The sequence below is a fragment of the Lissotriton helveticus genome, chromosome 8 (assembly GCF_964261635.1).
Source record: "Lissotriton helveticus chromosome 8, aLisHel1.1, whole genome shotgun sequence".
Classification (NCBI taxonomy): Eukaryota; Metazoa; Chordata; class Amphibia; order Caudata; family Salamandridae; genus Lissotriton; species Lissotriton helveticus.
In genome coordinates, this window is record NC_136069.1 from 1,037,163,831 (window position 1) to 1,037,189,393 (window position 25,563).

The 25,563-nt window shown below is 45.2% G+C and overlaps 1 protein-coding gene across 7 annotated transcripts in view; it reads left to right on the forward strand.

Annotated features, from left to right (window-relative positions):
• The window catches only part of UPF3A (UPF3A regulator of nonsense mediated mRNA decay), a 726,694-nt gene that overhangs the window by 505,903 nt on the left and 195,228 nt on the right, over positions 1 to 25,563 (forward strand). The window contains exon 10 of one of the 7 annotated variants that reach the window (XM_078657877.1): positions 9,900 to 11,116. The exons of the other annotated variants lie outside the window; for them this stretch is intronic. Within the exon in view, the coding sequence (XP_078514003.1) occupies positions 9,900 to 9,967 (68 nt within the window). The 3' untranslated portion in view covers positions 9,968 to 11,116. Of the gene's footprint in view, positions 1 to 9,899; positions 11,117 to 25,563 lie in introns of those variants that run through there. 7 annotated transcript variants of the gene reach the window in all.

Genomic DNA, 25,563 nt, shown 5'->3' on the forward strand with positions numbered 1-25,563 from the left:
CCTTGAATATTACATCACGACTTACATAAAACTGTGCATCCACTATGATACTCTCTGATAGCCATTCTTACAATTGGTACATACTCAATTTGTATTATGTATGCACTAACATTACTTTACTGCAAGATATATGCATATGGAAATGCGCATACATATGACTGAACTGTGGTAGATGAACCATTTACACCTATAGTGGCGGGGTCACCACTGCTTAACAACAGTGAAATTGAGCCCTGTACACTTTGCCCTCAGCGTCGCACACACTAGTTGTTCGCTGAAAGAGGTGATCATGTTATCTACTAGATGGCTTATTAGGGCAAGCCAGTGCACTGTTGATTTGGGAGGAAAGTGTGGGAGGTGGGGCAAAGGGGTTGTTGAGACAAATTCAGTCGCTAAGAATTTTATAATGGAGCCCCTTGTTTTGTCAAAGCATGGTAGCGTGTGTTTAACTCTCGCCACCAGTTTCTCCATACCGACAATCTCCAATAAGTTATGCAACCAATCTCCCATAATGTATGCAACCAATCTAGTCGGGACATTTTTAGTACCACAGCAGGATGTGTTTGGCAGCCCCCAGAGCCAAAGTAATAGCCTGCCCCCGGCAAGATCTTAAAGGGTAGGTCAATGCATTCAGCAGTCCCAGTAATATGTAGCTAGGGAACCTAGGCATTTCTCTGTCATAAGTGTTGTCAATATCTGACAGAACAGCCACCCAAAACTGCAGAATCTTCGGTCATCGCCCCAGCAGGTGTATAAGTGTGCCCTCCTGACCGCAGCAATGCCAGCACTGAGAGTCCCCCCTGGCTTCCAGCGGGCCACCCCGATCAGGGTATAGTACCAATAGTAGGCTATTTTAAGAAACATTTCTTAACCTGCGGTGCGCATGAAGAAGCCCTAGCCCTGGAATAATATCCTGTTATTCCTTAAAGTGAAAATTCACGCTCACATTCAGACTCCCACCTGCGCTGGGGTTTTGGTGTGTTGTAGCGGTGTGATAAGCAAGGAGTATATATCTGACAGCAAGCGTTTTTCCGATTGGCAGGTGATAAAACCTTTTTTCAAAATCTGTCAGTGGGCGACCAGTGTGTGGGCAGATGTGGGGCTGCGAGACCCAGTGCCTCAGGGGAAATGTATTGCCAGTATGCCTCGCTAGGTAAGCCATAACCAGAGTGGAGCTAGGCAAAGTCCATCACCTCGTCGGCTCAAAGAGGTCTCCAATTCTTTTACAGTTAGCCTCTTGCCACTTAGAATAGCTATCACCTTCCATTGCTAGTGGGAAGTCTGGATGGCCTATGAATGGAGTCAGGGATGAGGTGCACGTGGAGAGAGGTCGTTCTTCTTGTACTGTGTCCCACACTCCCACTGTGGGACTGGTGAAATATACACCCCAGCAGGCCGGTATTTTTTAAGTACCCAGGGTATTTACCAGATATGGATCCCGGCAACAGCAATTTTTAATAAAGCACTAATTTTTCTCAGAGGTGTATCTATACCATTCTATCATGTTGCGTAATTGGGGTGCCTGGTAATATCTGTCTAGGTGGGGAATTCCCAACCCACTATCCTTCTGTTCAAGGTATGTCTGAGTACGGACCGTACAGGCTCTCTTCCCAACCCATATAAAGTCCCCCACAAGATGTTGCAACGATAAAGTTTGCATAACATATAAGATACAGGGGAGTAAGGTCATTTTAACCACTGCTAGTCTACCTAGCCAGGATAGTGTATGTCTTTTCCTGGTCGAGTGTTCCGCCCTAGCAGTGGCAAGGAGGGTGGAGTAGTTCTCCCTGGATTTTCGCTCGCTCGTAGGGAAATTCTGGTGTCCCAGATATGTCACTCCATTGGTTGCCCAGGCAAAGGGGAATATAGTCACCAGTCGTATCTGATCGGCTCTAGGGATAGTCAGACTAAGGTCATGCATTTTCTGTAGGTTGATCTTAAAAGCAGACACTAAATATCTTCTATTTCATGCAAGGGGGAGGGAAATAAGGAGGCGAACGGTTTTGTTAAGATAAGCATAACATCCTCCGCATAGAGCGATATATTATGCTCCCTATCTCCCATGCGGATCCCTGCGATAGAGCTGTGTTGGCAAATTTGTTCTGCAAAAGGCTCCATATAGAGTGCAACTAATAAGGGAGATAGGGGACACCCCTGCTGGATGACCGGCGAAATCCCAAAGAGGCGGTATGAGATACCTTTAACCCAGACCTTGGCCTCAGGTACGGTATAATTACAGCTAACCCAATGCTGAAATCTCTCCCCCAGTCCAAATCTAGTAAGCACCATATGCAGGTAGGCCCAATGTACCCTGTCAAAAGCCTTTTTGGCATTGACCGACATAAACAAAGTATTTAGAGTGGCCATAGATTCGACAGCTTTAGCCACCACAGAGTTTTGCCACAATATTTCCCTCTGGCTGGCGTCCTGTCTGCATCTAACATCTTTAAAGCCGGACACAAAATTGAAGATCATGAACCACCTGTTCACTTTTTCAGTCCTTTTCAGACCTCAAACAGACTGTGAGATAAAACATATGAAGAACAAGGATGAAACTTTGAAGGGGTGGGTTTGGAGGAAAAGAAGATATTTTATAGATCTCTGTGCAGACTTCTAGGACCACATATACATCAGAGACAAATTGTTCAAACCCCTTGGTGGTTCTACCACAAGCAAACCACAAGGGCAGCAACAATAGTGCACTTAACAATGTCCAAGCAGAGTAAGAGGTGCGTAATAACATCAATGGCTTTTTTCTTCAGGAAAAATTACGTTTCAATCAAAACAATGACTTCACCACCTATCCTCTGTTACCCACTATCATGGGATGGAGTGTGTCCAATCATCTTGCAGTGTGAAGACTAATAACTCACGGATGGGTACCACAAATCATTCGGAATTCTATGTCAGGACCGGAGGCGAGGATTATGCATTACTTTCTTCACTTTATTCACAGCAGCCATTCAAAGTTAAACAAAACCAACATTCCCATGAGTCATAGGGAATAACAGTCAAAACAATAGAGTGTCCATAGACAGATAGTCCTCTTCCAATGCACCAATCACGCGGCTCCTAGGAGAATATAGTCCTCTGTCCCGCTTTACTCTTCCTCTTTCTTTGCTGCTGCACCCAGATAAGTGTTGCCCTTTTTGCCTTTCTGAATGGCATGCTATGTTAGGCCCTTTGCGGTGTTACTATGTGAGAATTGCCAGTTTTGTGATGTGTCTCATTTGTCATGACGCGTTTTCACGTGTGACTTGCCAGTGTCTGCTGCGCTTACCTTGATTGTGCCATTTTGGGGGCTTCAGCGTCCCGCTTGACTGCGCTGCATCTCTTGCCGGTTGGTTTGGTTTTGCCTTTGTTCCGTTTCTCACCGTGGCATTTTGATCCGTTTCTCGCTTTGCTTATATTGCGAGCCGACCGCTACTCGTGTTTGCTCGCCCGGCCGTGGGAGTCTTCTGTCCCCCTAATGGGTCTCCTCAGTGGTGCGGCTCACAGCGCCTTCCTCTCGCCGCTAGAAGGCGCTGAAATGCGTCCTCTCGTTCGCCGTGTCCCGAAATTCCGCGCATTCCACGCATAGCTGATCGGAGACACGGGCGAACACTGGAGCCTTTGCCTGCCAGTATGCCACGCTGGCCAGGGCTTCCCAAGCCCTTCCTGCTCCTTCGTCCAGTGACGGCGGTGCTCCAGCGACCCTCAGCCCCCGCCGTCCAAGTGGCCTAGAGATTCCAGGGTGGATCTGGACGCTTTTGCCTGCCTTAAACAGGCGTTTTTGACTAGCAAGACTTTGCAGGTGTCCTTAGCGCCCCTAGGGGACGACACTACAGGGGACGCAGATGATGAGCCCATCCTGCCCCTGGCTCCCGGCGCATCCGGATCCGGTTCCCGATCCCCAGAACCTTTGTGCAGACATGCTTGATCCAGATGATGTCCTGCACCCCCAGTCTTCGGACTGGGCCCCCTCAGAGAAAGTGGCCCAGTATGTGGCAAGTAGGATTCGCCAGCCGTTAGAGGCTGCAACCAGGAGCTGCCTGAGGGCGGATTACCCCCGTCCTAAGCTGGAAGGGAAGGTGGAGGCTACGCCCGAGATTGATCAGCGCATGGCCACCTTCCTCCAAAAGTTTGTTAAAGACTCGAAGAGGGGTATTGATAGGTCCTGGCTCGCTTGCCAGGACAAGCTCCTCAATGCCCTATGCCCCATTACTAAGATTTTAGATTCGGTCGAGGAGGCCAAGCAGTCAGGGTCCCTTATTTCGCCAGAGAACCTCTCCGCTTGGGCCCAACTCGTTGTGGTCTTCCTTGGGAACGCCAACTGCGCACTCTCCACCGAAAGGCGCAGGAGCCTCCTTATCAAGGTTGATCCCAATCTTGGGGTCTTAGCCAATTCGGAGGCTGGACCCCTGGCCCAAGGGGGTCCCTTTATCAGGAAGCTGGACAAGTTTGTAAGTACTTTCACGTCCCTGGACAAGGCCCAATCCTCGATTCGCAAGGTCTTCCGCCCCCAGGTTTTCCGGGGGGCCGGAAGAGGTAGGGGGCGCTCGTTCATCCGTCCCAACCAGGGCAGGGGGCAAGGTGGTCAATAGCAAGATCAAGCCAGATTGGGGAACTTTTACCCGACCAGAGGACGTCGTGGGAAAGGCAGAGGCGGTGGAGCCTCCAACTCTTCCGGTGAGTGGTCTCCCTTCTTCCCTTCTAAAAGTGGGGGACCGTCTGGCGCATTTTTTACAGGCCTGGACTTCTGTCACCGGAGACGCCTGTGTTCTGCAAATTGTCCAGGGATTTCGCATAGAGTTCCACGGAGATCCCTCGCAACTGGTTCCCCGCGCCCTCTCTCCTTCTCGGCCTCGGACGCCGCCCTGGTCTACCTGGTCGACCTGCAGATCTCCTCGACAAAGGGGCTATCGTGGAGTCCGTTTTTCTTAGCAATCTCTTTTTAATCTCTTTTTAGTGGACAAGTCGGCCGGTACGCAGCGCCCGGTCATCAACTTGCGGGAATTCAATGGGTGGCTGGTGTACCGCCACTTCAAGATGGAGGGAATCCATCCGCTGCGCCACCATCGATTGGTTGGCGCGCCTCGACCTGAAGGACGCCCACCTTACGATTCCCATTTTTACACCTCACAGGCAGTTCCTTCAATTTGCCTGGCGGGACAGAGTGTACGAGTTCACGACTTTACCTTTCGTCCTGTCCTCCGCACCCTGGTGCTTCACCAAGGTCCTGGGGCAGGTGATCGAACGCCTGCGGGCATCAGGTATGTGTCTGATTGGCTACCTGGACGACATCCTGTTGATGGCGCAGTGTCCCTGAGCCTTATCGCGGCAGTTGCAGACAGCAGTCAACCTCCTTCAGAGCTTGGGCTTCGTGGTCAACGAGGCGAAGTCCACACTGGTGGTGGTGTTTTTTCGGTTAGTAATCGACTTCGTGGAGTCCACTCTCAGCCTTCCTTCTCGAATAATGACAAAGATATTTAACGAAATTCTAAAAACCTAGCTCAGTCACCCCTGTCGCTCCGTCTGCTTGCCCAGATTCTGGGGCTTTGTCGGCCTCCATCCAGGCGATCTTCCCAGGCCCTCTTCGTTACAGGGCCCTCCAGCGCCTCACGGCCCTCTCCGCCGACGCCAGAGAGGAACTCCATTGGTGGCTGTCCAACATGGAAGCCTGGAACAGGTGGGGGATTTCCACTCACGTCACTTCCACGACGCGAGCCAGTGGAAACTTCACCCGAATGTTTTCGCGGACCTCTAGAGCATCTGGGGTCCATTCTCGACAGACCTCTTCACCTCACGTCTGGACTTTCAGCTTCCCCGGTTCTTCAGTTGGAGGCCAGATCCAGTGGCGGCGGCCACGGATGCATTCCTGCAGGATTGGAAGGAAGAGGTGGGCTACGCCTTTCCCCGTTGGCCATGTTAACCAGAGTTTCGGCTCAGGTCCGTCGCCAAGGAGCGGACATAGTCCTGATATTGCCCATATGGAGGTCTCAAGTCTGGTTTCCGGTTCTTCTGGAACTTTGTTGGGATTTTCCAATCCCACTCCCCAGCTTTCCGAATCATCTGCTCAGTCCACACAGAGTTCCCCATCCTCTCATCACACAGGGATCCCTGACTCTGATGGCGTGACAGATTACAGGGGACGATGGGCTGTCCCGGGCCTTTCGGGTGCGGCTGAGAAATACATGTCCAAAGCCTGGGCCGGTAGTACAATCAAGCGCTATCGTTCCTCGTGGCGACGATGGGTTCGCTGGTGTATGTGACTGGGTTTCAATCCCGTGGCAGCAGATTTAACGGCTATATTGAATTTTTTAGCGGCTTTGGCGGAAGAAGGTTTGGCTTGCAGAACTATCAATACCTTTCGGTCTGCTATATCTGCTGGCCACAACATAGTGGATGACTCTTCGGTGGGCAAACATCCCTTGGTTTGTCATCTTCTTCGAGGCATCTGCCTTTCTTTGCCTCCCGAGCCGCGTTACTCTTAGTTGTGGGACGTTAACCAGGTTCTCAAATTGTTCTTGTCATGATAACCCAATAGATTTTTGTCCAGAAAGGATATGTTCGCGAAGCTGGCAATGCTCCTTTGTCTCATCTCTTGAAACGTGTTTCAGATGTGCATGCTCTGGATGTCTCGGGTAGGATCTATTCTCCTTCCGGGGTGACCTTCACAATCCGTCAGGTCACGAAATGCAGAACAACGTCCATTTTGTATCCTGCTTTCCCGGACTCCCCTAAGTTGTGTCTTGTTGCTTGCCTCCAGGCTTTTGAGGAAATGTCGGAGGAGTTCCACCCTCCAGGTGAGCGGCAGTTGCTCTTTGCGCTCAAAAGGCCTCTTAGGGCAGTCTTATCCCCCACGATCGCCCGTTGAGTCTGTTGGGTGATGCAGGAGGCCGGTATTGATTTGAGGCTTTTTGGTGCCCACTCGGCCCGCGGGGCCATGGCCTTGAAAGCGTTTGCCCTGGGAGCTCGCCTGAAGGACATTCTGAATGCTGCAGATTGGTCTTCCGACTCCACCTTTAAACGGTTTATTTTAAGTCGGTGCTAGATATGGCACATCTGGTGGTCAGTAAACTTTAAACAAGCATAATCCTCGCCTCCGGCCCTGACATAGATTGAAAAATGTCCTAGCTAACGTAACGGAAAGTTGCAATTCTATTAAGGACCCAGAGGCGAGGATTATCCCACCCTGGGTACCTGTTTAAGGTTTTTTACCCGCCCTCATATTAGGGTAAGTAATTGACTTTGCTCTTGGATGATTCCTTTATGTTCTGTGCTCATAAGCTGCGATTTAGTGCTCATATGCTGTGCTCTTGTGCTCAGATGCAGGGTTTCTCTCCTTGACAGGGTTAATCCTTAACCATAGCTGTCGCTTACATTGTGCTTTGCTTCTGCAGGCGATTCCGGCAAACAGGACTCATGATGATCTTGACAAATGCTGGCTTCGAGCGACGAAAGAGGGAGAGTAAAGAGGTACACAGGACCTCATACTCCTAGGAGCCCCGTGATTGGTGCATTGGAAGACGACTATCTGTCTATGGACACTCTATTGTTTTGACTGTTATTCCCATGACTCATGGGAATGTTGTTTTTGTTTAATTTTGAATGGCTGTTGTGAATAAAATGAAGACAGTTATGCATAATCCTCGCCTCTGGGTCCTTAATAAAATTGAAACTTTCTGTTACGTTAGTTTGGAAATTTTTCACTCTACACCCTTCAGTTCAGATTCCCTCCTCCTGCAATCCCTACAAAACCTGTGCAAAAAAAACAACTGTGTGTTTAATGATTGGTAGTCACATTTCTTCTTCAAATAAAATAAGAAATAGAGTTAGTTCCTCAATCTCTAAAAGGAAAAGGTATTTTATCCAGATATATCTTTGTCCACAAAAGGGGTCCCAAGAAAGAATTTGAACGAAATACCGGACCTGAGACAAGTTAACAAATACACGGAAAGGCAGAAGTTTAGAACATTGACTTTACATCACAAATTTCCAAAACGTATGAAAGGGGTTTGGATGTGTCGGTGGATTTACAAGATGCTTATTTTCTGAAAATGCCTGAGATTCATCATAGGCAAAGGTCACTATCAGTATAAAATACTTCCCATCAGACTGAAATCGGCTCCAAAAATATTTTTGAAATGTACAGCTGTAGTGACAGTCCATCCATGTAGTCAAAGGATTTACATCTACCTTTCCTCAGTGACTGGTTAATTAAAGCTCCCGCAATGGAACAGATGCATCAAGACTTCAACAGTTACTACTTTGTCCGGGTCTTCATGTCAACTTCAACAATCAGCTTTGACACATATGCAAGCTCTTGCCTGGGATCAACTCTAAGCTCAGACCAGAGAGAGAGAAGTGTCTACTTCAGAGGTCAGAGTGGCTACCATCTTTCAGAAATGCTGTCAGCTTCTTTGTAGGGGCTGCATTCGAATGAGAGGAAGATGTTGGGGAGTTTACTCTGCAAGAGGAGTATGTTTGCCAATTTGATGTTGCTGATGTGCATCCTGATGGTGTTTACCTTCCAAACAAAAGAAGTGATTGATGGCATTGCATTTGTCTATTGATTGTGAGATATGTGATTTAGCGAGGGGGTTGGCGCAGTGCTTAACTGTCTTGAACAGCGATTTACTTATGTTGCTTGCTTTGCTTCAGGTTGTCTTGTAGAAGGTGGCATTAGCTATGTGATGAGGAATCTGAGTGTAGATCAGAATGTATCAAGTTGGGTCAGGGTTGGCAAGGGCTTTGGTCCGTATCAATTTATTTTCTTGTCTTTATTATCCTCTTTGCCGCGGGGCTAATTCCCCCACGGCGCTGGGGGGGGGGAGGGGGCACGCGCAGCACCACGGTACTTGTGACGAGCTCAGCCCGCCACACTGCATGGTGGCGCTGTGCTGATGACGAGTTGGGCTTGTCATGACCACGCCCGTTTTTTAGAACGCTCAGCACCGTGGGGTAATTAGCCCCGCGTGTCATGACGAGCTCAGCTTGTCATCAGCACACGGCCTCAGTGCCTCATGGCAAGCTGAGCTCGTCATGAGCATGCAAGGAGCTAAGTGCGTTGGCTTTCTCAGGGTTATTTTAAGTAACGAGATTGTGACAGTTTGGGTTTAAGGGATTATATTTTGAGAGATATTGTTTCAGGGCTATGTGCCCAAACATCAGGCCGCTTTTCTGTGTTTGCTTATAGCTGGATTCTTTTAGACTCAGGTGTTAATATGGGGCAGAAAACCATCCAGGCACAAATAATATTTGCATTGGACATGTTTTTGAAATCGATTTACACTGGTGGTAAATTACATAGGAGTAACATGTTCACATGGAATATGCACTCCTTTTGCATACATTCACATCACAGTTTTTACATTTTGAGCAAAAAATGAGCATCCTTCATTGGCGGTTAGATCAAAATAGGCGCTAGAGTCAAAATGGACCCAAAGAAAACTGGCACTGGTTTGCCACTTTGCACTCAGTTTAAAAAGACAGTATTTAGGGTCTCAAATTATAGAGCACATATTGCATGAATGAGTGTAAAATTGAAGGAGGTCGAATGTGACCCAAATGAATAATTGTTTTTATTATACATTACTTTATTTGTGGACCAAGTAATCTCCATACACTGGTTGTTAAAAGAATCACCCACTGAGTAGCTCAATTTTAGAACATATTTTTGAGTGTGTATTTATTGAACTCAAAGTGCTTGGTTCATAAACATCTTGCAAGTAGACGAGAGCCTTTCAGTAACAAAAATTCATAAAAATATTTAATCCCTCTGGTCAACATTTTTAAATTGTTTGACATAAAATACTCGAGAAGAAGACATACACTTTTGCGGTTTGAAATGTTTTAATCTTTTCCTTGGCTATTCTTTTTTATCAAAGTATAACAACATTTTTTTTCCTTCTTTGCAGGATCGTCCAGCAATGCTGCTATACCAACCAGGGGTTCGCAGTCTCACCCATACCGAATTTACAAGTAAAGCATCCGAGTGTTGTGAGAACTCCTCGGTGGAGGCCTCCGACCAGAAGCAAGAGTTCGGCAACTCAGTTAAAGGCGACTCGAATGAGGGTGAAGATGCGGTTATATAGACAAAGAATGCAAATTTGACAAAAATACAGCTACATAAGTTGTTTTGTGGTAAACATTTGACGTCACCACAACGCGACCGGCGCACGAGCCATAGGAAAAGTTCTAGAACAATGCTATATTTATTCGGGGGGAAAAAGGGTTCTGAGAAAAATAAAGAAAGGTTTGTATTGCTGCAACCACACCTGCGAAGAGGCACATTTCTGTAGGAGTCGTGTACCGCGTCTGCAATATTTTGTTGGAACGAACATACTCTTTACTAGAACTCTAAATTAAAAAAATATATATGTTCTCGTATACATGTATACTGTCACCCCGTTAATGAACATACTCTTTACTAGAACTCTAAATTAAAAAAAATGTTCTCGTAAACATGTATAATGTCACCCCGTTAAGATGTGTGGCACTTAGAGCAATAAAAATGCCTTCAACTAACTTAACTTTTTAGGTCCTCTAAATGAGTTCGTGGTTTACTATAATTAAATAATTTACAAATTCATATGGAATAACTTGGTAGCTATTAGTGCCATCATTATTTTGTGACTGGAGATCGGTATTTTATGGCTGGGGATTATAATAAGTGTATGTTTAATATTATTTATTCCCTCTGCTGTTTGACCTTTTTTTCTTTCACACATTTTTGAGGTTCATCGAGACGTGCATTTTTGTTTTTTGAATGACTTAGCATTCGGTCCTTGGTTTACAAAAGAGTATAATTCATGCTTTAGGTTGCTGCATTTTATAGCTATTTCAACGTGACTGCACTGTTACTATATTTTCATAGTTACAGATTTGGAATATTTTGTTGACATTTTGTCTGAAGGCACAAAGGAAGATGGAAAGACCATAGCTTCTATTTATGTGTTTTGCTTGCGCGAAACCTAGAGCTTCCTCATCGTGGAAAATCTTTTAATGTTTATTCATTTTTTACACTGATTTTTTTCCCATGTAATCAGATATAGCAAGTTTTTTGATCTAGACTTGAAAAACCATTAATTTGATTTTTAGAAAAAGATTAACTATAATAAACAGTGAATTCCTATTTAGCGTGATCTGATAAATGTCTTATTTAACACTTGTGTGGCTGGTTTGTTAAGTAATGTTGTGTTAAACTATGATGAATTGTGTTATAGTATATGTTAGTGAGTGGTGTATGCCACTGCGTTAGGAAGGCCATGCGATCCCACAAAGGACAGTAACTAGGATAGCACAATAATTGCAACAAGATCATAGAAGACAGAAATGCATTTCTAAAGGATACTTGTACTCACAGATTCCTTACATGATCTTTTCTCCCCAGATGGAAGGCTAGACCCAGGAAACTTTCTCTACCTGTCAGACTGAAGCTGGAATATTTTTCAATAGGAGTCATTTAACAGGCCTACGTGTGGCTGAACGACATTGACTGCATGGGCACACAACACCAGAAGTAATGTCAGTGCAGGGTTAAAACTCCAGAAGAGTTGGAAACATAATTTCCTTTATTTACACACACTCACAGACAAGAGATGCGGAGCCAAGATTGATTTTTATGTCTATATCTCGATGCTTTATTATTTTAACTTCAAAATTAAGGTGTATGTCTTTTCCCAATGTGTCTGGTTTTAAGCCCTAGGGCTCAGTGTGGTACAGTTTTGTCAGATTTTTTATTTTGAAATCGCTGTCTTCATTGTTTTTACTTCGGATTTACTAATACATTGGATCCAATGACATCAAATTATTACTTCACATTTGAAGGTGTTAAAAAAAAAAATGCAACCTTTAATATCTTATCGCTATACGGATGTGAGACACAGCAAGGCTTCTGTATGGTGCCCGTAATACTACCAGGTGTTTCACATGTATACCAGTCTTCCCGCTCATGATGTTGCAGTACTTTGCAAGCTTCGTTTTGGGGCACCGTTAAAGCAGTACCAATACTTGTGAAGGAGGCTTGTAGGGGAACATGACACCATGCTGTTGAAGCTTGTAGATTGGGCCTCTGTTGAGGGTCCAGCTGGGGGGGCTGACTTCTCACAGAGAGAAAAATAGCACCATATCTTAGTAGATATTGTTTTTTTTTCTTTCTCACTATTATGGAACACAGCAGAGCATGTTTGGGTGCTGCACCATGCCACACAAATACTAGTAAATTTTCCCTTAAAATATAGTCACACGCGTTCGCTGTTAGCCACATACATGAAAAACAGCAATTTTTTTCTGTTTTTAAACCAACAAAGGTGATTCTGAAAAGAACGTTTTGTTGCTTTGTATACTGTTTTCAATTTATTCTGAAAGGTTCCTGGTTTTGATTGGAAAAAAATATATATATCTTTATTGATTTTTTTAGGACACGCAAGCAGCAGTTTTAAGCATTGACAATGAAAAACATTGCATGTAATAATTTCAACTGTATCCCCCCACTCTGACCCGACACAAAAGCACACATGTGACTCATGGAAATAAGTGTTCTGCAATTTTGTACGTTTCTTTCTCATTCATCATCTTGAGATGTATAACCGCTGCCCCTGTGACCTCCTTTCCTGCAGTAGTAAACAAACCCGCACCCTATCACATATATTACATCTAGTGACTCGGTTGTTCTGGTTGCGCTTATTGCCAGCTGACTGCCACGCATTGCTCACACTGCCATAATTTCTGTTTTGTGATAGTAACGCTTATTTCCAGCTGATTGCCACGCTCGCACAGCCATAATTTTGCTTTGTGATAGTAGCGCTTATTGGCAGACTTGCTCGCACTGCCGAATATTGAATCATCGTAGCGCTTGAAGTATCAGACCGTGATTTGTGATTTACTGTTCCATTATTATTTGATGTGCCACTCGCTTTGCCTGCTGTAATAATTGTTGCCTGACTGTGCTGCCCAGTGTTCATAGCGCTTAATTAAGGTCGTGCCCCAATCTCGTCCTGTTTCGCTTTTGGCCTGCGGCCATTTTGTTGTTTGTTGTTGTGACTCCCAGCCCGGCTCTCCACCCCGCTCCCGCCTCCCAGCTGCTCCTCCCTCGCCCCACCCCCCTCCTCTATCCACTTATGACAGATGCTTTTGCGCGCAGCGTTCACGCGCAGCGGTCGCGCCCCACGCGCTCCGAAGGTGCGCCAAAGGTAAGCCTGTCTATGCCCGTCCGCGCCTGGACCGCGCCCAGCGCCAGACCCCCTGGCCCCCGCAAACCCCACTCCACCCGCATTATGTACGACGCCGCTACCCTATCAACACTTAACCCCGGCAGACTCCAAAACTGCAACCTAGCCGCCCCAGGACAAACCCATGGACCCTTCACATGCCATTCCTGCAAGTTCGACTTTATCAGACCCAACACCAAATTCACGATCTCCAAACAGAGCTCCGTCACTAACCATCTAAAGTGCATCCTACTCAACACCCGCTCGGTCCATAGACACTCCATTGAACTTTGGAACCTACTCGACACTACATCACCGGACGTCGCCTTCCTTACAGAAACCTGGATGAACGCCTCATCAGCGCCCGACATCGCCATAGCCATCCCGGACGACTACAAGATCATCCGAAAGGACCGCACCAACAAAATAGGAGGAGGCATTGCCATCGTCCATAAGAACACCATCCGCATCACGACCAGTTCCGACGATAACCTCGCTAACGCCGAACACCTTCACTTCCAGATCCACACCGACCCCAAGACCACACTCAGAGGCACCCTCATCTACAGACCACCAGGTCCCTGAAAACAATTCAGCGAAGACATCACCAACTTCATCAGCCCACACGCCCTCCCCTCCGAGGACTACATTCTACTGGGAGACCTCAACTTCCACCTGGAAAAGAAAAACGACAGCAACACCTCCACCCTTCTGGACAACCTGGCCAATCTCGGACTCAAACAACTTGTTGACACCCCCACTCACTTGGCAGGACACACGCTCGACCCTATCTTCACTTCCAGCAAGCACATCTCCTTCGATCACATCACAGCTCTCCATTGGACGGACCACAGCTGCGTTCACTTCAACTACAAAAAGACCACGACCCACAACCCCCCACAACCTATTCCATGAAGAAATTGGAACAAAATTACCACCGACCAGATCTTCACATCGCTTCACCAGAACACTCCTGCTAAATCATCGGACCCTAACCAAGCAGCCACCAACCTCACACAATGGATCACCCACAGCGCCGACGAACTAGCACCCTTGAAATACCATAAAATCAAGCAAGGTAGCAAAAAAGCCCCCTGGTTCAACGATGACCTTAAAAAATCCAAGAAGTTCTGTCGCACCCTCGAGAAAACCTGGAGAAAAAACCCAACCACTGACAACCTGACCACTTTCAAGAACGCCAACCGCAAACACCACCAACTGATCCGATCCACCAAGAAATCAGCATTCAAGGATCGCCTTGACAACAGCGCCCAAAACAGCAAGGAACTATTCAACATCGTCAAAGAATTTACCAATTCCACCCCCGGCACCAACGACATCACTCCCTCCCAAGACCTCTGCGACTCTCTATCCTCTTTCTTTCACAACAAAATCGCCGACATACATAACAGCTTCAAAAACCAGCCCGAAGACCACTCCACTCCACCCACCTCCGAACCAAATCCGCACTCTAACAACCTTTGCGACTGGAACGCAATCACCACTGAAGACACCATCCGCCTGATGAACTCCATCCACTCAGGATCGCCAACCGACCCATGTCCCCACCACATTTTCAACAAAGCAGACTCCATCATCGCACCCCATCTCCGCGACGTCATCAACTGCTCCTTCAACTCCGCTACCTTCCCGGAAAGCTGGAAACATGCCGAACTCAGCGCCCTTCTGAAGAAGCCCACAGCAGACCCCACTGAACTTAAGAACTACCGCCCCATCTCGCTCCTCCCATTCCCAGCCAAAGTCATTGAAAAAGCCGTCAACAGTCAGCTCGCCGCCTTCCTTGAATCCAACAAATCCCTCGACCCCTCACAGTCCGGCTTCCGAACCAAACACAGCACCGAAACCGCCCTCATCGCAGCAACAGACGACATTCAAACTCTACTAGACAACGGAGAAACAGCCGCCCTCATCCTACTTGACCTTTCCGCAGCCTTCGACACAGTCTTTATTAAAACCCTCATACAAAGCCTCAGCAACGTCGGAATACAAGGAAAAGCATTGGACTGGATCATCTCGTTCCTCGCCGGAAGAACCCAGAGAGTCCGTCTCCCCCCTTTTAGATCAGAGGCCACCGAAGTCATCTGCGGCGTGCCTCAAGGATCATCACTCAGTCCCACCCTCTTCAACGTATACATGAGTCCCCTCGCATCCATCGCGTGCCAATACAACCTCAACATCATCTCCTATGCAGACGACACCCAGCTGATCCTCTCCCTCACCAAAGATCCAAACACCGCCAAAACCAACTTACACGAAGGAATGAAAGAAGTAGCCGAGTGGATGAATAACAGCTGTTTAAAACTAAACTCGGACAAAACGGAAGTTCTCATATTAAGTTCATCCCCCTCTGCCTGGGACGACTCATGGTGGCCACCGGCCCTGGGAACCGCACCCATACCTATGGATCACGCACGTAACCTGGGCTTCATCCTGGACTCCTCCCTCTCGATGACCAGACAAGTCAACGCCGGCTCATCATCATGCTTCAACATCCTACACATGCTCAAAAAAATCTTCCGTTGGATCCCCACCGTAACAAGAAAGACGGTCACCCAGGCACTGGTCACAAGCCGACTGGATTACGGAAACACCCTTTACGCCGGAACCACAGCCAAACTACAAAAAAAACTCCAATGCATCCAAAACGCCTCAGCCAGACTCATACTGGACATCCCCCGTCAAGCTCACATTTCCGCTCACCTGAAAGACCTCCACTGGCTCCCCGTCAACAAGAGAATAACGTTTCGTCTCTTCACCCACGCACACAAAGCCCTCTACGACCTAGGACCCGAATGCCTCAACACGCGACTGTCCTTCTACACCCCCACCCGCCAATTACGATCGTCCAATCAAGCCCTCGCCGCAATTCCGCGATTCCATAGATCCACTATGGGGGGAAGATCCTTCTCCTACTTAGTGGCCAAAACATGGAATTCTCTCCCCACCCACATCCGCCTTACACAGAACCATCTCTCCTTCAGAAAGCAACTCAAAACTTGGATATTCGATAAGTAAAACTCCCCCCCTCCCTCAAGCGCCTTGAGACCCTATGGGAGAGGTGTGGCGCCGCGGCCAGGGCGACTGACGTTGGAATCTGGGGACCACGGTTCGATCCCCGGCTCCGGCGGCAGGTTAGCCCAGCACCATGTGACTCTGGGCAATAGCTCGCTTAATCTTCCCGACGGCCCCCAGCGCCTAGAGACCCTTACGGGTGATTGTGCGCTTTACAAATGTGGACTTTATGGGTGAGTAGTGCGCTATACAAATTTCTGAACTTGAACTTCTGGTGATTGTTGGGTATCCATCCTCTCCCTGGGCTCTGTAAGCTTGCTCAGCATGTCTTCCCACAGTTTTAACTCTTCCTCCAATTTATCATCAGTGCGCACTTCCCTCATTCATCTCTCGTCCTCTAGTGCCCATTCCTTCACATCGATTCGTCAGCATGTATAAGTAGGCGTCTAAGGGGTGAGCCCGTGGATTGCCAGTTGGCATTTACCTAGTACCAGTGCCAGAGAGGCAAATCAATATCTGATCCTTCCTCTCTTGCTGCACGGTATGAGCCCCAACACCCAGTGGCTGGGCATATTTCCTATAGCTGTGTTGGTAACCCTTTTTAAGGTGGTCTCCACCTCCCGCCAGAATGGTTATATGGAGCCTCACCCCCAGATGATGTGTGGTAATGTGGCTCTAGTGTGTTGCACTGAACACAGGTGGGTGACCTCTTTATGTCTATTTTGTGTAACCTTTCTGGTGTGAGATACGTGCGGTGCAAAAAGTTAAAGTGGATCCATTTAAATCTCGCATTACTCGCTATGTGTTGCACCAGTGCACATGTTCGCCCCCATTCCTTCTCTGGTAATGGCTCGGGCAACTACTCATTCCATCGCTGCCTAGCCGTTGGTGGGATTTTTTGCCAGACTGCCTTTAGAGCACTATAGAGTTGAGATATCAAGTGTTGTGTCTGGGTAGCCCCAGCAGCATATCTAAGGTATGGCTGGTCTGGTGTGTGTCCAGGAAGCATGGCTATATTGCCTTGCAATCCCCATCGGTTTCGCAAACTGTAGGAACTGTTCACCTCCTATGCTGAATGTCTCTCTAGCTTGTTGAGGTAATAAACTTATCTCCGTGGTACACTGCCCAGTGTGGTGCAATCCCCTCCTTCCATCTTCTCAATGACATGTTCTGTTTAATCTGTCGGTAGGGCTGTAACTACTGCAAGGGAAGAGCACTAGAGTATGGGAACCAATTGAGACTCATTTTGCCATAACGTCCGATGCCTCCGTCACCCTCCAAGCTATATACTGAAATTTGGCAGTCTACCTCGCCCCCTTCATTAGACACACTGGTAATGATTCAATTTATATTGGCCCTTCTAAAAGTCTTTACTCCCAGTTCCCTACATTCCCGCCCCACATTGTATATTCAAGCTGAGCTGCCAGATAATAAAGCTCTATTTCTGATGGACACATCTGCCTGTGGATTCCTCACCTTTTGAATTACTCCTTGACAGCATTCCATGGAAACTTTTCTCTATTGCTCTCCCACATCGACGAGGACGTCACAATGGAATGGCTCAGCTTGCGACCCCACGCGACCTCATCGGAGCCATAAGAAGACCTCGTCGGCGTGCTGATGTCAGTTGCCTTATTTACGCGCTGTTGATGCTTTACGCTTTCTGCAGGGCTCTCCATTTCTGAGTGTTTCTTTGTTACAGGTTCTCCTGAAATTGTAGCAGTGCAAAGGCTGCACAGAAGAAATCTGGTTTTAACACAACTCGATAATCCTACACTCATATAGTCTTGCTATGACTGAGCCATACCTGAATCATACAGTTATATAATTTCCACACAGCCTATGACAGTAACGGGTGCTCTTACTCCTCTTGGCATACGCTTAGTATAGAAAAAGACATATTACAAACGTTCTTTCTTTCTATCGCCCTTTTCTGCTCCACCTTAAGAAAACACATTGAAACATACCATAGGAAAAAACACCAGGAAAACCAAAATTAGGAGCCAATCCAAGGAAGTCATATAAAGAAACATAGAGCAATTACTTCATTCTCTCGCAAAAAATATTCCAATAGTCAAGGAAGAAGCAAGTTCTGTATCCACTGGTTATCCAACGGGAATAATGCAGAGTAAATCCTCAGTGAATATCAACCCAAATTATAGCTTTTCAAATTGTGTATTTCCATAATCCATAGGCCAGTACCTCCTGAAGCAAATATTAATTAACATGATCCTTAGGCAAGGTAACCTGAAGGCAAACAGTTCAGCTGAGTCCGGGAAAGGAAAACGGCAGTTCAGAGAAAAGCACCTGGGGTGATGAAACCTCGTATCACTGCTCGGTGCCTGTCGAAAGACTGGAATAACCGCCTTCCTGATTTCCCCTTGGAAGGCAGATCTTTACCTACTTTCTACCCTCCTCTCACCCTTCCAAGGATGAGTAGTGCTTTCACCACCTGGACCCTAAGAGGGCAGTCAGCTTCTACTTGGACAGGACTAAAGACTTCAGGTTGGACAACCAACTCTTCATTGGGTATGAGGGCAAGATGAAGGGCAAGGCTGTCCACAAGAGAACGCTGTCCGGGTGAATGATCCTCTGCATCAAGAGCTGCTGCGCCTTGGCCAAGAAGAAGCCTTCTGATGGTATTCGACCTCATTCCCCTAGAGCTAAGTCTTCTTCATCTGCTTTAGCTAGAGGTGTCCCTGTTGTAGACATCTGCAAGGTGGCAAATTGGGCCCCCTCCACACTGTTGCTAATCATTATTGCTCAGACTCAGAGGTGAGAAGGGACAGCCATGTTACACGTTTTGTGCTGCAAGATTCTTTTGGTGTAGGTAGGCAGGGACCCTCCGGGAGCGGGACTGCTTGGGGGTTCAATTCAAAAGGTGAGGAATCCACGGATGTATGACATTACAACGCATGCTTTTACAACGCATGCCTTTACAACGCATAGTGCTTTGGGGCGCTGGATAGTGAATTGTTTAATTTACTATTCCAACTCCAGTCCCCGTGGATAGTAGGGAAGGTGTTGGATAGTAAATTAAACCTATTCCGTATCCTAGAGCGCCCCCCAGCGCAATGCGTTTTAATGGTTTGCGTTGTAAAAGTTACGTCGTAAAGGCACTGCGTGGTAAAAGTTGCGTTGTAAAGGATGTTTCCCGGAATCCACAGGCAGATGTATCCACCAGAAGAACAAGTTACTTACCTTCGGTAATGCTTTTTCTGGTAGATACAGTATCTGCCTTTTGGATTCCTCACTGACCCACCCGCCTCCCGGTTGCCTGCCTGTTTATACTGAAGAAATAATTGGTGTGAAATTCATGTATTTTATTGTTATTTGAAATAATATTATGTTTGCCACTAGGAAATGTCTATATTTTAGAATTTCCAATTTCTTTTCTTCTTTAAATCATGTACTGTGTTTACTTGAGGAAATGTTGTATACTGTGTATACTTGTGAAATGGATGTATGACGTTACAACGCATACTTTTACCACGCCTACCATTACCACGCATTTTTTACAACGCAGGATCCATTACAACGCATACCATTACCACGCATGTATTTACAACGCATATACCTTTACAACGCATACAATTACAACGTAAGTATTGGTAAGTATATAATATTTTTAAATATTTATTTTAATTAAAATTAATATAATGTAATTTAATTTAATTTAATTAATTTAATTTAATTTAATTTAATTAATTGAATTTAATTTAATCAATTTAATTTAATGTAATTTAAATTTAATTATATTTAATTTTTACCCTGTACCCTTTTACCCAAAAACCCCAAACTGACTCTGAACCCAAAAAATACCCCTTTTACCCAAAAACCCAAAACTGACCCTGAACCCTAAAAATACCCCTTTACCCAAAAACCCAAAACTGACCCTGAACCCTAAAAATACCCCTTTACCCAAAAACTGAAAACTGACCCTGAACCCTAAAAATACTCCTTTACCCAAAAACTGAAAACTCACCCTGAACCCTAAAAATACCCCTTTACCCAAAAACTGAAAACTGACCCTAAACCCTAAAAATACCCCTTTACCCAAAAACTGAAAACTGACCCTGAACCCTAAAAATACCCCTTTACCCAAAAACTGAAAACTGACCCTGAACCCTAAAAATACCCCTTTACCCAAAAACTGAAAACTGACCCTAAACCCTAAAAATACCCCTTTACCCAAAAACTGAAAACTGACCCTAAACCCTAAAAATACCCCTTTACCCAAAAACTGAAAACTGACCCTGAACCCTAAAAATACCCCTTTACCCAAAAACCCAAAACTGACCCTGAACCCTAAAAATACCCCTTTACCCAAACACCCAAAACTGACCCTGAACCCTAAAAATACCCCTTTACCCAAAAACCCAAAACTGACCCTGAACCCTAAAAATACCCCTTTACCAAAAAACCCAAATAATATATATATATTTTTATTTATTTATATTTTTTATTTAAACCATTGCACAATTTACACAGTTCATTATAGATTCTTCAACCATCCATTGTATTCAATTATCGTATTACATCATACATAATGGAAAGTAAAGAAGAGAAAAAAAAAAAAAAAAAGAAAAAAGAAAAGGCAGTTTAGATTTCATTAAGCAACATATCAGCATCAACTCAGGTTATTTGCTTATTTCATTTGCCGTGTCATGAGCTGTTCAAGTCTCACAAATCCAGTCCTTCCTTCCATCTTATTATGGGATCCCATATCCTTAACCCCAAGCTTCTCCCTTTCCTACCTTTCCGGGCGTATATGTTCTTTTCCAAGTTATAGGTTGATAACAAGTTCGACAGCCAAACTTGCATTCCTGGGGGGTTTTTATCTAACCAAGCCCTAGCTAGACATAACCTAAAGACAGCCATTGCAACAAAGATGAATTCTCTCTGCATAACATTAGTATCTGTAGCTATCCCGAGGAGTATTTCTGGAGGTTTTAAAGTAATCTGGATATTAAGAGTGGCATCCAGAAACTGCTCTATATCCTTTATCACTGTCTTTATCTGTGGGCATAGTGCAAATAGATGTATTAAATCTGCATCGGGGGAGGAACATCTTGGGCATGTGGTGCCTGTAGTACCCCCCCATTTTGCTATTTTTGCAGGGGTAAAGTAGAGCGAATAAAGTGTTTTATACTGCTGCGATTGCAGCGGAGCTGAGCACAGAAGAGTTCGCCCTAAGTCCAGCGACTCCTTAAACCAACAGGGTTCCCCTTCTAGCCTCTCTGCCCACTTTTCGCCATGTTTATCCATGTCATCTGGTTTACTTGCTACCAGCTCTGCATAAAAGCACCGTATTGAGCAGTCTCCCCCCAATCTTATTTTCTCGAGGATTTCTACTTTAGCAAACCCTATGCTTCCACCTTGCTTATTCCCAAGAAAACTTCTTAGCTGAAAAAATTTAAAAAGGTCCCTCCTATCTAACCCAAATTTGGTCATTAGCTCCGTGAATTGAAGCATCCCTTCCTTATTCCTCACATCTCCAAGCTGAACTATCCCCTTTTCCACCCAGCCTGCCATTGTAATGTCGCCGAAGATCTGCCTTGGGAGAGAGATGTTTTTATATAGTCTCGTATACCAGTTGTATCGGCCCAACCCAAGTTTTTTCATCACTGCAATCCAAACCTTAGTAGCAGCTTGTACTGTCTTGAACCTAGTTCTTTTAAAATACGCAAAATCAATACATTTGAGGAAGGAGTTCTCTACCTCCTGTCCCAGCACAGTAGAATATATCCTGGATGAGTCATTCATTGTTCTAACGTCTACACCTCCCCCCCCTATCAATCCCCGCATATATTGGAGTGCAGATGCCCAATAGTATAATCTAAAATCGGGCACCCCCCACCCCCCCTTTTCTCTGGGAAGGGACATAAAGCGATATGCCCTTCGGGTCTTGCCATGGGCCCAAATAAATCTATTCAGAATTTTTTCCAGATCATTAAACCATTTTAGCTCAAAAAATAAAGGTATTGTCCTAAACAAATACAAAATTTTCGGTAAAATTAACATTTTTATAACGTTAGTGCAGCCTACTAATGACAGGTGCAAATTATTCATACGTACTAAATCGGACTTGACTTTTAACATGAGTGGCGCAAGATTGTTTTGTACCAACTCATCCAAATTAGATGTGATTGCAACCCCCAAGTATATAGCAGAGTCTACAACTCTTTGATCATTAAATACACTGTGTTGATTGCATACAATTTGGGTTTTGGAGCTGTTCAGGCTATAACCAGATATTTGCCCGAATCTTTGAGCTTCAGCCTCAATTTCCACTAAGGCCATACTAGGATTAGGAGTCAAGATAGCAATGTCATCCGCGTAAGCTAGTGTCTTTATTACGCATCCATTCAACCTTACTGGGGGGATTCTTATATTGCTTTCAAATACCCCTTTACCCAAAAACTGAAAACTGACCCTAAACCCTAAAAATACCCCTTTACCCAAAAACTGAAAACTGACCCTGAACCCTAAAAATACCCCTTTACCCAAAAACCCAAAACTGACCCTGAACCCTAAAAATACCCCTTTACCCAAACACCCAAAACTGACCCTGAACCCTAAAAATACCCCTTTACCCAAAAACCCAAAACTGACCCTGAACCCTAAAAATACCCCTTTACCAAAAAACCCAAATAATATATATATATTTTTATTTATTTATATTTTTTATTTAAACCATTGCACAATTTACACAGTTCATTATAGATTCTTCAACCATCCATTGTATTCAATTATCGTATTACATCATACATAATGGAAAGTAAAGAAGAGAAAAAAAAAAAAAAAAAGAAAAAAGAAAAGGCAGTTTAGATTTCATTAAGCAACATATCAGCATCAACTCAGGTTATTTGCTTATTTCATTTGCCGTGTCATGAGCTGTTCAAGTCTCACAAATCCAGTCCTTCCTTCCATCTTATTATGGGATCCCATATCCTTAACCCCAAGCTTCTCCCTTTCCTACCTTTCCGGGCGTATATGTTCTTTTCCAAGTTATAGGTTGATAACAAGTTCGACAGCCAAACTTGCATTCCTGGGGGGTTTTTATCTAACCAAGCCCTAGCTAGACATAACCTAAAGACAGCCATTGCAACAAAGATGAATTCTCTCTGCATAACATTAGTATCTGTAGCTATCCCGAGGAGTATTTCTGGAGGTTTTAAAGTAATCTGGATATTAAGAGTGGCATCCAGAAACTGCTCTATATCCTTTATCACTGTCTTTATCTGTGGGCATAGTGCAAATAGATGTATTAAATCTGCATCGGGGGAGGAACATCTTGGGCATGTGGTGCCTGTAGTACCCCCCCATTTTGCTATTTTTGCAGGGGTAAAGTAGAGCGAATAAAGTGTTTTATACTGCTGCGATTGCAGCGGAGCTGAGCACAGAAGAGTTCGCCCTAAGTCCAGCGACTCCTTAAACCAACAGGGTTCCCCTTCTAGCCTCTCTGCCCACTTTTCGCCATGTTTATCCATGTCATCTGGTTTACTTGCTACCAGCTCTGCATAAAAGCACCGTATTGAGCAGTCTCCCCCCAATCTTATTTTCTCGAGGATTTCTACTTTAGCAAACCCTATGCTTCCACCTTGCTTATTCCCAAGAAAACTTCTTAGCTGAAAAAATTTAAAAAGGTCCCTCCTATCTAACCCAAATTTGGTCATTAGCTCCGTGAATTGAAGCATCCCTTCCTTATTCCTCACATCTCCAAGCTGAACTATCCCCTTTTCCACCCAGCCTGCCATTGTAATGTCGCCGAAGATCTGCCTTGGGAGAGAGATGTTTTTATATAGTCTCGTATACCAGTTGTATCGGCCCAACCCAAGTTTTTTCATCACTGCAATCCAAACCTTAGTAGCAGCTTGTACTGTCTTGAACCTAGTTCTTTTAAAATACGCAAAATCAATACATTTGAGGAAGGAGTTCTCTACCTCCTGTCCCAGCACAGTAGAATATATCCTGGATGAGTCATTCATTGTTCTAACGTCTACACCTCCCCCCCCTATCAATCCCCGCATATATTGGAGTGCAGATGCCCAATAGTATAATCTAAAATCGGGCACCCCCCACCCCCCCTTTTCTCTGGGAAGGGACATAAAGCGATATGCCCTTCGGGTCTTGCCATGGGCCCAAATAAATCTATTCAGAATTTTTTCCAGATCATTAAACCATTTTAGCTCAAAAAATAAAGGTATTGTCCTAAACAAATACAAAATTTTCGGTAAAATTAACATTTTTATAACGTTAGTGCAGCCTACTAATGACAGGTGCAAATTATTCATACGTACTAAATCGGACTTGACTTTTAACATGAGTGGCGCAAGATTGTTTTGTACCAACTCATCCAAATTAGATGTGATTGCAACCCCCAAGTATATAGCAGAGTCTACAACTCTTTGATCATTAAATACACTGTGTTGATTGCATACAATTTGGGTTTTGGAGCTGTTCAGGCTATAACCAGATATTTGCCCGAATCTTTGAGCTTCAGCCTCAATTTCCACTAAGGCCATACTAGGATTAGGAGTCAAGATAGCAATGTCATCCGCGTAAGCTAGTGTCTTTATTACGCATCCATTCAACCTTACTGGGGGGATTCTTATATTGCTTTCAATTTTCCTTATCAAGGGATCTAGGTAAAGAGCAAATAATAATGGTGATGCCGGGCAGCCCTGTCTAGTCCCTCTCCCAATCGTAACCGCTAGTGATTTGCCTCTATTTACTCTAATCCTTGCTGTAGGGTTTTTATAAAGTGTCTTCGTTGCCATTACAAAACTATTTCCAAATCCATTCCATTTTAGTATTTGCCATAGATATTCCCAGGACACTCTATCGAAAGCCTTTTCGGCGTCTAAAAATAGTGCTGCAAGAGGGTCCCCCATGCCATTTGCTGCATCAAATGCTGTAATAACTTGTCTGGTGTGTTGCGTTGTGCCTTTGCCGGGAATAAAACCATGCTGAGTATGACTTACCAACCCCTCTATTACTCCCGCCAGTCTTGTCGCTACAATCTTAGAGTATATCTTCGCATCAGCATTCAACAATGTGATAGGTCTGTATGATCCTGGGAGTGTTGGAATTTTCCCTTTTTTTAAAATGACAATAATATCTGCTTCCCCCCATGTCTCGGGTAATTTATCCCCTTTCTGTGCCTCCATCATGACATTGAACATTTCCAAACCCACTGTTTGATAAAAGACCTTGTAAAACTCCACCGGGATCTGATCTGGCCCGGCAGCTTTACCGGCCGGGAGCATGCTTATAGCCATGATAAATTCCTCTAGGGCAAAGGGGGAATCCAAGCTGTCTCTCTCATCTACCG